This window comes from Geotrypetes seraphini, chromosome 3 (genome assembly GCF_902459505.1).
Source record: "Geotrypetes seraphini chromosome 3, aGeoSer1.1, whole genome shotgun sequence".
Lineage (NCBI taxonomy): Eukaryota > Metazoa > Chordata > Amphibia > Gymnophiona > Dermophiidae > Geotrypetes > Geotrypetes seraphini.
In genome coordinates, this window is record NC_047086.1 from 407,965,304 (window position 1) to 407,984,700 (window position 19,397).

The 19,397-nt window shown below is 43.4% G+C and overlaps 1 protein-coding gene across 4 annotated transcripts in view; it reads left to right on the forward strand.

Moving 5' to 3' along the window:
• Positions 1 to 19,397, forward strand: part of LBR (lamin B receptor) — a 236,878-nt gene that overhangs the window by 209,719 nt on the left and 7,762 nt on the right. For 3 of the 4 annotated variants that reach the window (XM_033936777.1, XM_033936780.1, XM_033936776.1), the window contains 2 exons: positions 1,861 to 1,941; positions 2,030 to 2,152. In XM_033936777.1, the coding sequence (XP_033792668.1) occupies positions 1,861 to 1,941; positions 2,030 to 2,152 (204 nt within the window). The remainder of the gene's footprint in view (positions 1 to 1,860; positions 1,942 to 2,029; positions 2,153 to 19,397) is intronic. The other variant, XM_033936778.1, reaches the window with a different exon arrangement.

The following is a 19,397-nucleotide window of genomic DNA, read 5'->3' on the forward strand; positions in this document are numbered from 1 at the left end:
TTATCCTCCCTGAGCACCCCTCTTGTTCCTTGATCATCCAATGGTCCCATGGATTCCCTCACAGGCTTTCTGCTTCCGATGTACTAAAAAATTGAGTTTTTGCCTCTTTTGCAAGTTTCTCTTCATATTCTTTCTTAGCTGTCTTTATCAATGCTTTGCATCTAATTTGCCAGTGCTTGTGTCACTTCTTATTTTCTTCATTTGGATCCTTTTTCCATTCTTTAATGGATTTTTTTTTCTCTCTCTCTAAGAGCATCTTTCACTTTATCTTTTAACCATGCTGGCTCTCATTTCCACCTTTGCTGATACGTGCAATACATCTATTATCCCAGGACAAGCAGGCAGCCTATTCTCACATATGGGTGATGTCATCCATGGAGCCCGGATGCGGACAGCCTTGCAAGCAGACTTGCTTGTAGAAACGTAGAAGTTTCGAGTCAGACAAACTTATTACTTGGGACGAACTGGGACAAAAGGAAAAGGGAAGAACTACAATCTTGAAAATAAAGGATAGAAAAGGAAAAAACCAATAGGGAGGGGTGAGGAAGGCACAGATTTGGTGTTTATTGATTGATTTAGTCCTTAGAAGGACCATTAAAGTCCAAAAGCATCAGCAAAGAGGAAAGATTTTGGTTTGGACTTAAAATGATTTCAAGGTATCTCTTCTCTTAGATAGTTTGGCAAGGAGTTCCAGGGAGATGGGGCAGTTACTGAGAAGATATTAATACGCATGGTATTAATGTGCCTCAAAGAAGGGACAGTAAGCAAGGTCTGTGAGATTGAGCGCAGTGATCTCTGAGGGGTATAAGGAATAAGCCTGTTCATGAATTCTGGGAGGTTGCTAGAATGGGTTTTGGATATCAATAGTAAGATTTTATAAGTGATTGGTCCTCCTCACAGAGCTAAGAGCCATCTGCCTGGTGCTGAGGGTGCTTGGAAGCTTGTTGCAGAGCAAAGCGGTGTGAGTTTTCTCAGACAATGCAACAGAGGTGGCCTATGTCAATCAGCAGGGAGACACCAAGAGTGCTCCACTATGGCTGGATGCTGATCTGATTTGATACGAACTGAGGATTTACAGGACAGCCCAGAAAGAAAAATGTAAATGAAACTCTTTACCCTGGTTCCAGAATGATGTGCATATTTACTAGAAAGAAGATTATCAAGGTACTTTTCTGCAGCTATTGCAGGGCATTTCTTGTCTGTGTTTGAACATAAGATCCCTTGTTCTTCCATATCCAAAATGAAATTGTAGCCAAGTTTGCAAGACTAGCCTAGGTGGTTTTGCAATTGTATCTGAAAATCACTCATGATTGTATAGGCTAAACGTAACCCACTGAGTGAAAAGATACCTGAAGGGTGACTTTAATTTTTGAAACTTTTGTATACGGGATTATGCCATTTTTTCAATGTTTTATAGCCTAAAAATTGCAGGTGCCTAAAGTGAGATTAGTGATTTCTGAGGTTAGTTACTATTTTTATTGATAAACATTTCTAATTTTTTTAAAGTTGTAGTTAGTCCATACCTGGAGGCTGATATTTGGCAGGGTTATGCAGTTGTGGTATAAATAAGTTATATACCCCACTTGTCACATATCCCACTTTTGGTACTTTTTCACTCAGCAGATCACACATACTTTGTCTATGTTTGAAAAGGTGTTGTTTGGGGGAGGGGGTTAAGTGTGTTTATTCAAAATTTCCAATGTCAACTACAGCATTGCAAATCAAGCAGAAACAACACAAAACATTGTCAATATAAACTATCACCAACCCCACCCTCATACACTGTGGGAATGATAAGGAGAAGAAGGGCATTTTGAAATGCAGTTTTAAAATCATTGTTTTTTTCACTTTTGACTCCAGTCTTTGGATATGCTATTTTCCGTGGGGCAAACTCTCAGAAATATGCATTTAGAAGAAATCCAAATGATCCTAAACTTGCACGTAAGTATTTGCTCAATTTTTTTGTTTGCAGCTCCATTCTGATTATTTTTGACATAAACATTTGTGTTTATCACTTTTCTGTGCACAGATTTGAAAAGTATTCCTACTGCAACTGGAAAAAATCTACTTATTAGTGGGTGGTGGGGCTTGGTTCGGCACCCTAATTACTTGGGTGACATTATCATGGCTCTTGCTTGGTCCCTACCATGTGGTAAGTTTCCACCATTTAGATATTGATAATGTTTTATTTAAATAGATCTCATATCTGAAATATATTGTAGCGGGGCACTGCACTAGTCCCTAATAATGCTCCAATTTTTAAATGCTCAAACAAGTCACCAGTCTTTACAACCAGACAGTGGCTTACCTAGCATATGTATAAACAACTCTTCCAATAGGAGACTGGTGTGGTCATGAGATGTTATAGTAAATTTACTGCAGAAGCAATGAGAAACCAATATCAGTTCTTTATTGCTCAAAAAGAAGGAAAACGCCTCAGAAAGGGCCCTCCCACCTCCACAATGGTGGATCTAAAGGTGGTTAAGCGGTAACCTCATAGGCAAAACCTTCTTGCAAAAGTGAGCAATTAAATCAAAAACTGTGCTTCACATAAATGCTGAATTAAAGATAGAGGCAAAAAACCACTTATCTTAGAGCTGATCGGCACACCGACGGAGGCCAGCGTTTCACCGACAGGCTACATCAGGGTGTGACCCGACCGATCAGTCTGCAAAATAAAGAAGAAAAACAAAGGAACTTAGCAGTTTCACAATAGGTTTACTTCTTTCTATAACAAAGCAGAGACGTACCTAATCAAGAGCGAGTACCAACGCTTCAAAAAGTCCAAAAACTACTTTAAATTTCAAGAAAAATTTTTTCAACAAGTCTCAGGGGTAGCCATGGGAGCAACTATGGCTCCCTCTGTAGCCAATCTGTTTATGCAGAATTTTGAAAATCGTTGGATAGTTTGTAATCCATTTTCCAACAAGACGACGATGTGGCTGCGTTTTATAGATGACATTTTTGTCATCTGGACAGGGACAAGAGAAGAACTTGATCATTTTCATTCGTGGCTTAATTCTAGACATCCCAAAATAGAATTTAGCATGACATGCCATTCACATCAGATTTCTTTTTTGGATGTCACGATTATTAAGAATAAGGACACTATCAACACTACTGTATTTAGGAAAGCCACCGACAGAAATACTTTTCTTGATTTCTCGAGTAACCATCCTTTACCGCTTAAACGCAGCCTTCCTACATCTCAGTTTTTCAGATATCGTCGCCTATGTTCAGAATTATCTGACTATAAATCACAAAGTAAACATCTGTATACCAGGTTAAAAACCAGGGGTTACCCAGAGCACACTCTCAGAAAAGCTTATAAACGAGCAAAGTATTTAAATAGGGACCTTTTGTTTCTTCCTAGAGACAAAACAACAGAAGACAATATAGCTACATGTATTTTGCAATATTCCCCGAGTGTGAATGGCATTACTAAGATTTTGAGGAAACATTGGGAATTTTTGGCAGTACATCCCACACATACCGAAACTCACCTTCGCATAGCATTCACCAGACAGAAAAATCTGAAGGAATTACTAAGTCCTGCTGATATTAGTTTTGTTTCATCTCAAACTAAAGGATTAAGCACTGAATCAACAGGACATTTTAAGTGTGGCAAGTGTTTAACATGTGCTATTACTGCAGAGTTCGCTGATCATTTTGTACATCCAGGCACAAGAAAAATTTATAGGCTCAAACATCTCACCTCATGCTCTACAATGTTCGTAGTATATATTATTTTTTGCCCTTGTTTAAAGATCTACGTAGGACAAACTACACGAACCTTCAGAAGGCGCATAACAGAACATAAGAGCTGCCTACACAATAACAAGTTACAAGCTCCCCTGGTAGTACATTGTCTTGAACAGAATCACACTTTTGAAGATCTACGTTGCTTTGTCATAGATCATATAGAAGAAGGAACTAACAATCGCCCCATTCAATTATTGCGAGCAGAGCAATTTTGGATTCACCTACTCAACAGTGAAGAGCCTTTTGGGCTAAACCAGAGACTGGATTGGAGTGCGTTCTATTAAAACAACTCTAAAATAACTTTAAAACTAAAAGGAAGAAAAAGACAAACACATAAAAAATTTACAAAATATTTGCATAAAAATCATATCGAATCCACTTGGTTCTGTTAAAATGAAAATAAGAAATAAAAAATGCATGTTTCATTTTTAGTTGTAATCACACACTTTTCATTATTTTGGTTTTGGTTTTGTTCTTGTTTTTGTTTTTGATCAGAGTGGAGGAGATTTGTTTTTTGTTAGATTTCTCTCAGCTGTCATGTGATCCTTTCACTCACTTCTGGTGGTGATGTGTCCCACCGCGAAGATTTAAAAATCGAAATCCCAGAGCCGCCCCAGGGGAGCCATTTTTTGGACTTTTTGAAGCGTTGGTACTCGCTCTTGATTAGGTACGGCCCTTACCTAGCATATGTGACACCCGGGGGCTCATCATTTTTTGACACACCCCCATTGTTAGTACTGTTTATCTCCATAAGAACCTATACAGACTGATAAGTTGTTAGTACTGTTTATCTCCAAAACAATCTATACGTCCTCCTTATAGTCTGATAAGTTACTAGTACTGTCTATCTCCAAAATAACCTGTATAGCCTGATAAGTCAATAACCTGATAAGTTACTAGTACTGTCTATCCCCTAAATAACCTGACAAAGCACAGACAAACTGCTATAGCTGACACTCTTATACTCCTTTGTTAGTTCTTCTTATTCCTACATAACTTTGATAGCATTCCCCCGAACCATTAGGGACCCTCACAATTCAAAGAAGAGCTCCACTTCTCACAACAGTGGGAAGAAAAACTCACCCATCTCTGAACTCACTACTGAAGGTCACAGACGCTACAGAACAAAAGGGAAAAAAATAAAATAAAAACGCCTCCTCCTCCCCTAACCTCCCACACCTCCCAAAACCTTGCACATCACACCAGTTACCAAACAGCAGAACCTCCTGCACCCTACACAAAAATCACCATGCCTCCCAACTTTTCTACAAACGTACTCCTACATCTACTACTCTTCCTACTCCTAACCAACAGAAAAACAGAAGGTTATCACACATCCTCTATCCCAACCTTAACAGAATCCCATAGGTTCCCAGTACCTACCAGAAAACTTTACTCGCCCAGAAACCTGATAGATTGCTCCTCACTCAACCACATCAGCATACCAACCAGCTGGGGAAAAAGACCACCCCCAAAACCAAAGTCAGAAAACCGCAACCATCATCCACAAACCAAAGAAAATCTCCTCCACCCAAACTGCTCACCCACTCCCCAAACTCTCAACATCTCATTATCCTGCGCATACATGAACATCAGATCAATAAGCACAAAAGCAGACCTCATTAAGGACTGGATAGTTAAAAAGCAACTAAGCTGCTTATTCCTATCCGAAACCTGGCTAACCTCGGAATCCGATCCCACCATCACAGAACTATGCCCTACGGGTTACAAAATAGAAGTGATCTGCAGGAAAAAAAAACGTGGTGGAGGTCTAGCCATCATACTCAAAAACAACATCAATACAAAGACCCTAGACAAACACACCACCCCTCACCTAGATCTCCTAGCCTGTCAACTATCCGATGATTCTCTCACTGGAACACTAACATGCATCCTCTGTTACTCAACACCAGGAAAATGGAATGATAACAAACAAGATATTGAAGAATTTATTTACCAGAACTCCCTAACCTCACCTCATAATCTAATCCTAGGAGATATAAACCTCCATCTTGAAGATCACACCTCTAAACAAGTAATAAATTTACTCTCATACCTCAAAGCACTGAACTACCAGATCCTTAACCCCCAACCCACACACGAAAAAGGCCACCAACTAGATGTCGTTGCTTACATGACCCAACACCCCCACAAACCCGAAATCCATATCTCAAATGGGGCCTGGCACCCCTCACTCTGGTCAGACCACTATGAATACACCTTTAACATCAACTGGCCTCAAAGCATTAACAAACAACCGCCAAAAAAAACCTCCTTCAAAACATGCCAAAAAATCGAACCCCCCACATTCTGGGATAAAGCAGACCACTCCATCACCAACACAGCCCCCAACGAATTCATATCCCAATGGCAAACCATAAGCGAAACCATCCTGAATGAACTAGCCCCAGAAAAACTAAAATTTAAAATATGTAGACCTTCTGATAAATGGTTCGACTCCGAACTCCTCCAATCAAAAAAGCTCTGCAGACAACTAGAGAGAGACTGGAAAAAAAATAAGAGCTTAGAACACACTAAAGCAGCATGGAGAAATCAAATTAACCAATATAAAACCAAACTCAAGGAAAAACGGAAAGCCTACTACTCCAAAATGATAGGCACAAAAATCCCAGACACAAAAAAGCTATTCAACCTAGTAAAGAACCTCACTGATACTAAACCTTATCTTGCCACTCAAGGTATCCACCCACCGACAGCCATCCACCTAGCAGACCACTTCAAAAACAAAATCACTAATATCACAACCGCATTCATCAATACACCCACCCATCTCGAAAAGATAACAACAAACTCAACAACAGGTGAAGCCATCGTAGCAGACAGAAGCTGGTCCAACTTCCCAATCCTACTTTGGTCGGATATGAACCAACTCTACAATAAATACAGCCATGCCTCCAGCGAACTAAATAATTGCCCCACCTACCTGTTATCAAACGCCTCCACCACATTCAAAACCAACTTTATGTTATGGATTCAAACCACACTAACAGAAGGCCAATTCCCACAGGACCTAGGAGAGATCTTAATCACCCCAATCATGAAAGATCACAAAGGCCCAATAGATAGCCCCTCCAACTACAGACCTATCGCTTCAATTCCAATATACATCAAAATAATAGAAGGCCTAATCACACAATACCTCACAAACTACCTGGAAAAACATAACCTACTCCACCCCTCACAATCAGGATTTCGAACTAACCATAGTACAGAAACACTACTAGTCTCTCTTCTAGATACAGCCCGGCAACACATCAGTAAAGGAAAAAAGATGCTAATACAACTTGACCTCTCTGCAGCATTTGACCTAGTTGACCACACCATATTACTACAGATACTCGACGCCATAGGGATCTCAGGCAAAGTTTACAATTGGTTTCAAGGGTTCCTCAAATCAAGAACCTATAGGGTAAAATACAATGATATCAAATCAGAGCCATGGGCAAATCCCTGCGGAGTTCCACAAGGATCACCTCTCTCAACTCTTCAACCTCTTTATCTCCTCCCTAGGAGCCACCTTAGATAACCTAAATGTCACATCCTTTAGCTACGCAGACGACATCGCCATACTCCTCCCCTTCGACCCATCAGAGCCCACCACCACCGTAAAGCTGGAAACAACCCTAGATACAGTAGAAAAATGGATGATGGATCACAAACTAAAACTAAACTCAGAAAAAACAAAATTCCTCCTGCTCGAAAAAGCCAAATCTCCTACCATCACAGAACTGATAATCAAAAATACCAAATACCCAATACAACCCGAACTAAAACTACTAGGAGTCACCATAGACAGATGTTGCACAATGCAGTCCCAAATCAACAAGACGACCCAGAAAGCTTTCCTAACCATGAGAAACCTACGCAAAATCAGAAAATTCTTCAACCAAACATAATTCAGACTAGTCGTACAATCCCTAGTCTTAGGTCTGCTGGACTATTGCAACTCCCTATATCTTCCTTGTCCAGCCATTATGATAAAGCAACTCCAGACCATACAAAACACCGCCCTCAGACTGATCTACTCACTTAGAAAATATGATCACATAACAACCGCCTTCTTAGACTCCCACTGGCTACCCATACAAGCACGAATTCAATTCAAATTCCACTGCCTATTATTCAAAGCAGTACAAGGCTCTTCCCCATCCTACCTAAACAACTGCTTAAACCAGATCTCCACCACAAGACACAGAAGAACCCCGAATCCTTTTGCCTTCCCTCCACTCAAAGGCACACAACGCAAGAAAATGTTTGACAACCTTCTGGCAGCACAAGCAGCAAAACTCAACCATTCCATCTCCAACCTGCTGACAACATCGGATGACTTCAAAACATTCCGTAAAGAAATCAAAACCCTGCTTTTTAAAAAATTCATCCAAAAACCTTAAACCCACTTCACCTACCTCCAGCTAAGTTCACCTACCTCCAGATAATTCACCTACCTCCACTGAATTCATCTACCACCAGATAATCCTCCCCCAAATATCACACCTAATCACCCTTCAAGTAAACAGACCCCTAAAAAAGATTGTAATCTTGCCTACTCTAACTGTATTCCATTTGCTAATATCACACAGCTAGGCACTGTCAGTTTACTATCCAACCCGTAAGATCCCCTAGAAAAAAAAAAAAAATTGTATCCTCACTGGAAAATGTCCAGTAAAATCCTCTGTAATGTGATCATCACTGGAAATGTCCAGTCAAATCTTTTGTAATCCGCCTTGAACTGCAAGGTATAGGCGGAATAGAAATCCGTAATGTAATGTAATGTAATCTATATGAAAAATATAATTTTTAGTAACAATCCACATAACGCACAAGAGTGTTCCTAGGAAAAGGCAGTGAGCACTAGAACACCAACACATACATTGTAAAACTAAACAAGCCAGATCCCACACAGTCAATTGATCCTGTACAGTGTTCTCCCCAGAAATTTTTTCCAGCCGGGTGGCATGAAAAAGTAGCCGGATGGGGTGGGATGGGGAAATTTGGTGGTGGGGAAAATTAACCCCCTCTTTTACTAAGGTGCGCTTGCATTTTTAGCACGCGCAAACCCCTGCGCTACATGGGAAAACTAGCGCCAACTCAATGCTGGCGTTAGCATCTAACGCGCATGGCAATTCCTCCGCGCGCTAAGCACACACTAAAACCACTATCGTAACTTAGTAAAAGGAGTCCTAAATGTATACTGTTTTTATAGTCAAATATATTTTATTGAGCAAACACAATAGCAACAATGCAAGGACACAAAGAACCAAAACAGCTCAGCAGTTTATAAAATTCCCCGCAAAGAACTCCCCCCCCCCCCCGTCCCAACCCAAGCAACCCTACCCCCGAGTCCTCCATCCAAATACACAGCATCAAAGAAATAAAAAGGAAAGGTAATGTAACAATCAGAAAAAAAGGAATCACAAAACAAGAATCATCAGTTAAGCACCCGGCTACGAGCCAGAGGAGTCAAGGTAGTCCAAAAAGGTTCCCAAGTACGCTGAAAAATGCGGCCTGGGAGAGAAGAAAGATCTTTTACATCCCTCCGTACCCACATCAGGAGAGTAATCATTCGGCATCGCCAGAGGGAATAGTCCGGAGCATCAGCCTCAAGCCATTTTAACAAAATGCATTTCAGAGCAATCAGGATAGTCCACTTGAGGAAAGCTGTAACTCCCTTTGAGTGAGGAAAGTAGTGAGGAACAGTCCCAAATAAAAGCAAAGGGGAGCAGTGAATGGTGATGTGCCAAATGCTCTCCACAAAAGCAAAGATAGCAGTCCAGAAAAGTTGAACCTGAGGGCAAGCCCAAAACATATGTCCCAAGCCCGCTTCCGGAGCCCGGCAGCGAAGGCAGGCAGCAGATGGACGAAAGTGAGACAAATAAGCCCTTTTAGAAGAGATGTATAAACAAAAAATCAACTTAAAATGTTCCCAAAAGGTAGTGTATTTACGAAAGGCATGCAGTCGACGGAAAGCCTGCAGGAGTACATCAGAGGGCAATTCAACAGCAAGATCACGAGACCAAGCATCTCGCAACCGAGAGTGGTCAAACAAAGGGGATTCATCCTTCAAATGGCGATGATGGAACTTAAGGGGTCCGGAAGTTGGGAACCAATGGTAAAAGACGTGGACAACAGCTCCTGATAGGAGGCTTGCAAAGAACTTGATGGTAAGGAGGAAATGTAATGATGGATTTGCATATAAGCAAAATAGTCAGTAGGCAGGAGCTCAAAGTCTTCGCGCAACTGCGCAAAGGATTTAAGGGTTCCATCATCTTCGACCAAATGAAATACATATTGAATACCCTTCGTTTCCCACCGAGCAAAACTTGGCCCATCAATCCCAGGTAAGAAAGAACCATTAAAGCGGATAGGGAGGAAGGGAGAGACAGAAGGAGAAAGAGCGTGAAATTTACAGACCCAGCGCCAAACCTTCCGCAAGGGTCGGTGTAGTATTTTCAGAGAGAGAGAGAATCAGGTGCATTAGAAGGAATTGAGTGAAGATAGGCACTAAAGTGAGTAGAAGGAAAACAGGAAGGTTCCAAAGAAGTGTTGGTGAACGCTGAAGTACCCCTAAAAAGGTCATTAATATGGCGCATGCCACAACCAACCGTCAAATATCTGAGGTTCAATAAGCCCAAGCCACCCCTATACCAGGGAGTCGCCGCCCGTTTATAAGACAAACGAGGCCTCTTCCCAGCCCAAAGAAATCTCTGAACCAATCGTTCTAATCGGCGTTCATCGCAGGACGTCAAATAAAGAGGAAGGACCTGCAAAACGTAAAGCCAACAGGGGACGAGGAGCATATTATATAGGTGCACTCAACTCAGAAGCGAGAAGGGGAAAGTTCCCCAAAGTTGCAATTTATTCTGGAGTGCCTGGAACAGCGGTGCAACATTTAATCTATACAGACTAGATAAGTCCAGCGGAATGGTAACCCCCAAGTACCGCAAAGTGGAGTCAACCCAACGAAGTGGAAAAACACCTTTCCACGTTACATAGAAACATAGAAATCAACGGCAGATAAGGGCCACGGCCCATCCAGTCTGCCCACCCTAGTGACCCTCCCCTGCCTTTACTTTGCGAATAGATCCCACGTGTCGATCCCATTTGACGTTGTTCGTAAGTCTGGTGGAAAAGGCAAGGCCAAGGATTTATCCAAATTGAGGGACAGACCCGAATAAAAACCAAATTCAGAAATAAGGTCCAAGGACGCCGGGAGAGAGTCCGTCGGCCGGGTAAGAATCAAAAACATATCGTCCGCATACGCCAGGGTCTTAAGCTCAAGATCACCAACCGAGAGACCTCTAACCTCCGCGAACCCCCGCAGAGTACACAATAAAGGTTCCAGAGAAAGAAGAAACAGGAGGGGGGAAAGGGGGCAACCTTGCCGGGTACCACGAAGGATAGGGAAGGAGTCCAAGCGGGTACCATTGACTAGCAGAGAAGCCTGTGGATTAGAATAGAGGGAACGCACGGCATCCAGATAGAAACCCCCCCCAACCCAACATGTTCCAGGGCACGAAACTGTATACTGTTTTTATTAGTTAATTATTATTATTATTTTCCAATGCTCAATATGACTTCCTTTTTTAAGGTTTGACACTTGTGCCAGAATATTTTTACTAAATTTAAGAAGTATTTACCCTCTTTCAAATGGTATAAAGGTTTAAAAAAGGGAAAGGCATTAATGAAGTCATTAGGTTCAATCTAGCCATTTATTTCTGCATGAATTTAAACAACTAAAAAACAAGATAAATATAGCTCATCCAGTCATACAAGAAATGGCTCTACAGCAGGGGTGTCCACACTTTTTGGGCTTGCGAGCTACTTTTAAAATGACCAAGTCAAAATGATCTACCAACAATAAAATTTTTTTAAAAACACAAAGCACACTGTACGCAGAGAAAATGTTAATTATCATTTATATTCCACGGGTTTTCAAAGAGGTCAAGGCAGACGATTCTATGCAGCTATACAAAAATAGACAAATATACCCCCTCCTTTTTTACTAAATCGCAATACTGGTTTTTAGAGCAGGGAGATGCACAGAATGCCCTGCGCTGCTCTCGATGCTCATAGGCTCCCTACGCTAAAAACTGCTATTACGGTTTAGTAAAAGGGGGCCATAGTGCAAAATATAGACAGCAGATATAAATTCTTAAAACAGACACATTTTGATCACTAAACTGAAAATAAAATCATTTTTCCTACCTTTTTGTCTGGTGATTTCATGAGTCTCTGTTTGCACTTCCTTCTTCTGACTATAAATCCAATATTTTTTTTCTTTCTGCCCCTCCCCTTTTCTTTCTGTCTCTCTTTCTTTCTCTCTCCCCCTGCCCCCCAAGCATTCGCGCCAATTTCTCCACTTCCCCGATTCTTTCCCTACCCCCTAAGCCACCATGCCGATTTCTCCCTGCTTCCACGAGCCAGACCAGGAATGTACAAGCGCCGGACTCACAAGACTTCACCTCTGATGTCAATTCTTACGTCGGAGAGGAAGTTCCAGGTCAGCCAGGCAGCGATTGGCTGGCCCAGAACTTCTTCTCTGACATCAGAATTGACGTCGGAGGTGAAGTCTTGTGAGTCCGGCGCTTGTATGCGCTTGGCCTGGCTCAGGGAGGCAGGAAGAAAAAGATTGCCAAGGCAATGCGATCGACTCACATTGCCTTTGCAATCTACTGGTCGATCGCACTCGACCATTTGGGCACCCCTGCTGTTCATGGTATCCTGTCCTGACCTGAGGAAAACTGCCTTATTTCCATTTCCTATTTATAAACTTTAATCAATAGATACAATGCTACTTGATTCTACATAAAGCAACAAAAAAAATTTTTTCCACCATGGTGAGACCCCATCTGGAATACTGTGTACAATTCTGGAGGCCACATTACCGCAAGGATGTGCTGAGACTGGAGTCGGTCCAGAGAATGGCCACCTGGATGGTCTCGGGACTCAAGGATCTCCTGTACGAGGAACGGCTAGATAAATTACAGCTATACTCGCTTGAGGAATGCAGAGAGAGGGGAGACGTGATAGAGACGTTCAAGTACCTCACGGGCCGCATCAGGGTGGAGGAAGATATCTTCTTCTTCAAGGGTCCCACAGCAACAAGAGGGCATCCGTGGAAACTCAGGGGCGGGAAGCTGCACGGTGACACCAGGAAATTCTTTTTTACTGAAAGGGTGCTTGATCGCTGGAATAGCCTTCCACTTCAGGTGATTGAGGCCAGCAGCATGCCTGATTTTAAGGCCAAATGGGATCGTCACGTGGGCTCTATTCACAGAAGAAGGTAGGGGAGGGACATTAGGGTGGGCAGACTAGATGGGCCATGGCCCTTATCTGCCATCTATTTCTATGTTTCTATGTTTTGTCGTTTCTGCTTTAATCATCTTGTCTTCACTCTTCTTTCTAGCCAGCATCTGTCCGCTCTGTCTTCCATGCAGCACAAGCCCCTTCCATCCACTGTCCGCCCTCTCCCCGTTCCATATGGCATCTTCCCTCTTTTTATGCTTCTTCAATAAACTGTCTATCCTGTGCCCCTTCTCTTCTCATTTGTACATGATTGATTTCAGCTCTGCCACTTCTGCATTTTTCTCTCTCTGTCACCCTGTCCCCTATGCTCTGGCAACTCTCTCTTCTCCTTTCTTTCCTTCACACCCCACAGTCTGGTATCTTCCATTCCCTGATTCTCTGGCATCTCACTTCTTTCCTTTTCTTCCATCTCTCCCTCCCCCTCCATGCTCTGACATCTTCTCCTTCCTTTCCCCCTTCCTTTTCCCTTGTTCTGACATACTTTCCTCCTTCCTTCCAATCCCTGGCATCTCGTTTCATTCCCTCCCTCATCTTCTTTCTCCCTCCATGGTCTGGCATCTCTATCTCCTTCCATTCCCTCCCCCCATGCCCTGACATCTCTCTCCCTCCATGCTTTGACATCTCCTCCCCCTCTGGTCTGGCATTTGTCTCCTTAGTTCTCCTTCCCTCCCCCATGCCCGGGCATCTCTCTCCTCTCCTTCCAACTCCCCCTCCATTATCTGGCATCTCCTCTTCTTCCTTTCTCTCCCTCCCTCCCTCCTTCCTTCCTTTCCCCTGGTCTTGCATTTGTCTCCTTCCCTGCCCCCATGCCCTAGCATCTCTCCCTCCACGGTCTGGTATCTCCTTTCCTTTCCTCCTTTCCATAGACTTGGCATCTCTGGTTCCTCACACTTGTCTTCCTTCTCCCTCCTTCCCTCTCTCTCCCCAATTGGGTGCTACAGCAGCAGCATTTCTCTCTCCCCTTCCCTGTGCGGCAGCAGCATTTCTCCCCACCACTTCCCTGTGCAGCAGCAACATTTCTCTCTCCCCCCCTTCCCTGTGCTGCAGCAACATTTCTCTCCCTCCCTTGCCTGTGCAACAGCAACATTTCTCTTCACTGCCCTGTGCAGCAACAGCGTTTATCCCAGGACAAGCAGGCAGCATATTCTCAACATGTGGGTGACATCACCAATGGAGCCCCCTAGCGGACGTTTTCGCAAGCAGACTTGCTTGAAGACCTTCAAGCTTGCGATTGGCCCGCGCATATGCGCGAGGCCCTCCCGCCCGACCTAGGGCATGCGTCTCCTCAGCGTGGCCTCAGTATCTGAGATTCCGGGGGGGGGGGGAGGATCTCTACCTCCAATGTCGTGTTCTTCCCTTCGGCCTGGCGGCCTCTCCGAGGGTTTTCACTAAATGTCTAGTTGTGTCTCCACGGCCTGCAGGTGTTTCCCTACCTCGATGACTGGTTAATCAAAGTGTCCTCGCGCCACGAAGTTCTATATTTTCCGCGGAGCCAGAAGCACTGCTCCCTTGCTGCGCGTGATCTCGTTGTCCCTCTTGCACCGCGGCTTTCTTTGTTATTTTCATTTAAATCGCTGTGCTCTCGTCTTCTGCAGCCTCACGAGTGGTCCAACCATTCCTTGACCCTGCGTCAAGTGTTTGCTCATTGGAGGACTCCGGATGTCGATCTGTTCGCATCCCCCTTCAATCACAAGTTGCCCCGCTTCTGCTCCAGGGTTTACACCCCTCTCAGGCTCGAGGCGGATGTTTTTCATCTGGACTGGACGAACCTGTTTCTGTATGCGTTCCCTCCATTCTCTCTGATTCTGAAGATTCTCCTCAGGCTCAAGTCCACGGTGCCACCATGATTCTGATAGCTCCTCGGTGGCCCTGACAGCCGTGGTTCTCCCTTCTGTTGCAACTCAGTTCCAGGGAGCCTCTTCTTCTGCCTGTTTTTCCTTCTCTGCTTACGCAGAGTCGAAGTTCTCTACTTCATCCCAATCTTCAGTCTCTGAACTTGACGGCTTGGTTCCTTGAGACTTAATGCCCTCGTTCCAGTTCTCGCAGCCTCTGCTGGACGTCCTGGAGGCGTCTCGGAAGGAGTCCACTCGCCAATGTTATCATCAGAAGTGGACCCGCTTTTCTTCCTGGTATGCTACTCGACAGCAGGAGCCACTGTCTACCTCCTTGACTGCTGTCTTTGATTATCTATTACACTTGTCTGGCGTTGGACTCAAGTCCTCTTCGTTTCGAGTTCACCTTAGTGCCATTGCTGCTTTTCATCAGCCGATTGAAAGAAAGTCTATCTCTGTTCATCCTGTGGTTTCTTGCTTCATGAAAGGCCTTTTCCACGTTCATCCACCCCTTAAACCTCCTCCTGTGGTTTGGGATCTTAACGTGGTCCTTGCTCATTTGAAACCTCCGTTCAAGCCGCTAGCGCGGGCTCACTTGCAGTTTCTTACTTGGAAGGTTGTGTTTCTTATTGCTCTCACTTCTGCCCGTTGGGTCAGTGAGCTTCAAGCCTTGGTTGCGGACCCATCTTCCATCATGATAAAGTGGTTCTCCATACCCATCCTAAGTTCTTGCCTAAGGTTGTTTCTGAGTTTCACATCAACCAATCCATTATTCTTCCTGTGTTTTTTCCGAAGCCCCATTCTCACCTTGGAGAGGTGGCTCTGCATTCTCTTGATTGTATGAGTGCGGTGGCCTTCTACTTGAAGCACACCGCTCCTCATCGTTCTGCTCCCCAGCTGTTCCTCTCTTTTGATCCTAATTGCTTGGTTTGCTCTGTTTCTAAGCAGACCATTTCTAACTGGTTGGCCGCTTGTATCTCTTTCTGTTACACTCAGGCTGGTCATTCCCTGCCAGGTCGGGTCACAGGCCACAGGGTCAGAGCGATGGCGGCATCTGTTGCTTTCCTCCACTCTACTCCGCTTGAGGAAATCTGTAAGGCTGCCACTTGGTCCTCGGTTCATACATTTACCTCACACTACTGTCTGGATACTTTCTCCAGGCGTGATGGCCATTTTGGCCAGTCCGTTTTGCAAAATCTGTTCTCCTAAATTGCCAATTCTCCCTTCATCCCATTCTGGTTAGCTTGGAGGTCTCCCACATGTTGAGAATATGCTGCCTGCTTGTCCTGGGATAAAGCACAGTTACTTACCATAACAGGTGTTATCCAGGGACAGCAGGCAGATATTCTCGCAATCCACCTCCCTCTGGTTGGCTTCTTTGCTAGCTATCTGAACTGAGGCCACGCTGAGGAGACGCTTGCCCTAGGTCGGGCGGGAGGGGCATGCGCGGGCCAATTGCAAGCTTGAAGGTCTTCAAGCAAGTCTGCTTGCGAAAACGTCTGCTAGGGGGCTCCGTCGGTGACTTCACCCACATGTAGAGAATATCTGCCTGCTGTCCCTGGATAACACCTGTTACAGTAAATAACTGTGCTTTCTGGCTGGTTTCTTGCTGCAGCTGATTTTCCATTCAAAGCCGCAGGTGTTGACACCTTGCACGATCCGCGGCTGCATCGGAAGCCTTCTCTCTGATGTCAGAGGGAACGCTTTTGATATAGCCGCGGATCGCACGAGGAGCCAAAGACTGCGGCTTTGAGCGATAAAACTGCTGCAGGGGAGCTGGCCAGAAACTAAACACCTGCCAAAGGGAGCACAGGCTGGGCCGCGGACACCCCTGATTTAAAGTTTACTGTCGCTGCTGCTGGTTAAGGAATGCAGAAGTGGCAGAATAGGGAGGGTGGCTGGCTGTGCACCCCCTTGGGGCGTGCACCCGAGGCGGACCGCCCCCCCCCCCCCCCTTGGTACGCCATTGCAACCAGATACATGGGATAATAATGTTTAATAATTAAAGATCTTAATTTGACAAGACTTCCAAGGGGCAACCTGGGTTTGGAACTCAGGCTGTTGGCCCTTTAATAAACTGAAAGGCATCTGCTTTTGGCTGAATCTGCTTTCTCTAAAGATGTTTAATCAAAAGAAGTTACACAGTCTCTTCAATGACATAATGAAATGTGGTAGGGAGGTTATGGAAGCCAAATTTAGGCTCTTAGGTAGGAAAATCCAGTACCTCCAGGGTAGCACTTTCAGAAGTGTTCCCTATTCCACATGCAGGATTCAAGAGACAGGCAGAGCTCCAGAGTCTCAATGCGTGGATGAGGCAGTGGTGAAGGGAAGAGGGTTTTAGATTTGTTAGGACCTGGGAAGCATACTAGGGAAGAGGGAGCCTATTCCACAGAGTTGGGCTCCACCTTAACCAGGGTGGAACCAGGCTGCTTGCATCAACATTTAAAAAGGAGATAGAGCAGCTTTTAAACTAAAAACTGGGAGAAGTCTGACAGTCACTCAAAAGAGAATGTTTCAGGACAAGGTATCTTTAAAAGATATCATCATAATAGGGAAGACAGAGCATCCCGAAAGTGAGATTGCAATACAGGCCACAGTAGACCAGGTTTCTTTAAATACAGAGCAGGCTGATTTTAAAGTTGCAAATTATCCATGCCAACTGCTGAGCAAATTGTAAATAGATATGATTAACATTGTTTGGAATGTCTGTATGCAAATGCCAGAAGTTTAAGAAACAAGATAGGAGAATTAAAATATATTGCACTAAATGAAAAGATAGATATAATAGGCATCTTTGAGACCTCGTGGAAGGATGATAACCAATGGGACACTGTCATACCAGGATACAAACTATATCACCATGATAGGGTGGATCGAATTGATAGAGGCGTAGAGTTATATGTTAAGGAGGGCCTTGAATCAAATGGACTGAAAATTCTACAGGAGCAGAAACAGACCTTGGAATCCCTATGGGTAGATTGCCACCATCAGAAAAAACTTTGTTGGTAATAAGACAAATAATCCTGCAGCCGAGGATACAACTAACTACATACCCACAGCTAAATGTATTAATTTCAAAACACCATCCTTAGGGGACATAGAAGGCTACCTTAAATCAATTAATCCTAAGGGCTCTCGATTTGAAATCATCCCCCCCATTTTATTTAAAGAAATTTTTTGATTGCTTCGGCCCTTTTATTCTTTCTCTTATTCAAAATAGTCTGCTCACTGCAACCATTCCCATTTCTTGGAAAACTTCAATTGTCACACCAATATTAAAAAACTTTAAAGTAAGTCATGACGATATTTCTAATTACCGCCCAATTTCCAACTTACCTTTTCTAATGAAACTAACTGAAAAACTAGTTTTTGAACAACTCTCAGATTTTATTGAATCCTCGAACGCCCTCCATCCAAATCAAACTGGTTTTCGAAAACATCACAACACAGAATATTCGATGATTGGTCTTATAACAAATATCCATTACTACTTAGACCATCATAAATCCGTTGCCCTTTTTTCTTTAGACTTATCTGCAGCGTTCGATACCATTGACCACGAACTTTTATTGAATCGGTTGGAATCTTTAGGTATAGGTGGTCAAGTTCTGAAATGGTTAACTTCTGTTCTATCAGACCGTTCCTCCAGAGTCAGATTCAATGATGACTATTCCTTATATTATTCTTCCACCTATGGGGTTCCACAAGGGTCTATTCTGTCACCTCTCTTATTTAACATTTTTCTATCTTCTCTTTTCACTATTTCGCAATCACTGGGCTTTACATCTTTCTCTTATGCAGATGACATTCAACTCCTGCATCCTTTCAACCCGGAAAATGATGAAGAAATAAAAGCCATCAATAATAAACTGGAATTGATAAAAGATTGGTTAAGTTGTAATAAATTGGCATTAAACATTCAAAAATCTAAAACTATGTTCTTTACATTACATTACATTAGGGATTTCTATTCCGCCTGTGCCTTGCGGTTCTAGGCGGATTACAATATAGAAGATATCTGGGCAATTCCAGTAGAATTACATTACAGGATAAGAGTAAGTTATAGGAACAGTAAAGAATTATGATACTTCAATTTTACAGAAGATAATACATATCACAGAAGATAATACATATCACAGAAGATAATACATATCAACTAAATCAAGTTAAATCGGGTGTGGTGTAAAAGAGTTACAGTACATTCTAGATCACAGACAAAGAGATACTATAGGTGGGTGTTTCCAAAGGCGTTGATTGGGAACTCATTGGGTGGTGGTTAGAGTGATGGGAGATATTTTTTGAACAGTAGTGTTTTTATTTCTTTACGGAACTCTTTTATGTCTGTTGTTTTGGTCAGTAGTTTTGAGATGTCAGAGTCGATTTTAGCTGCCTGGGTCCCTAGAAGGTTGTCGTATAGTTTCTTACGACGAGTACCGTTGAGAGGTGGGTAGGTGAAAAGGTTCTGTGTTCTCCTTC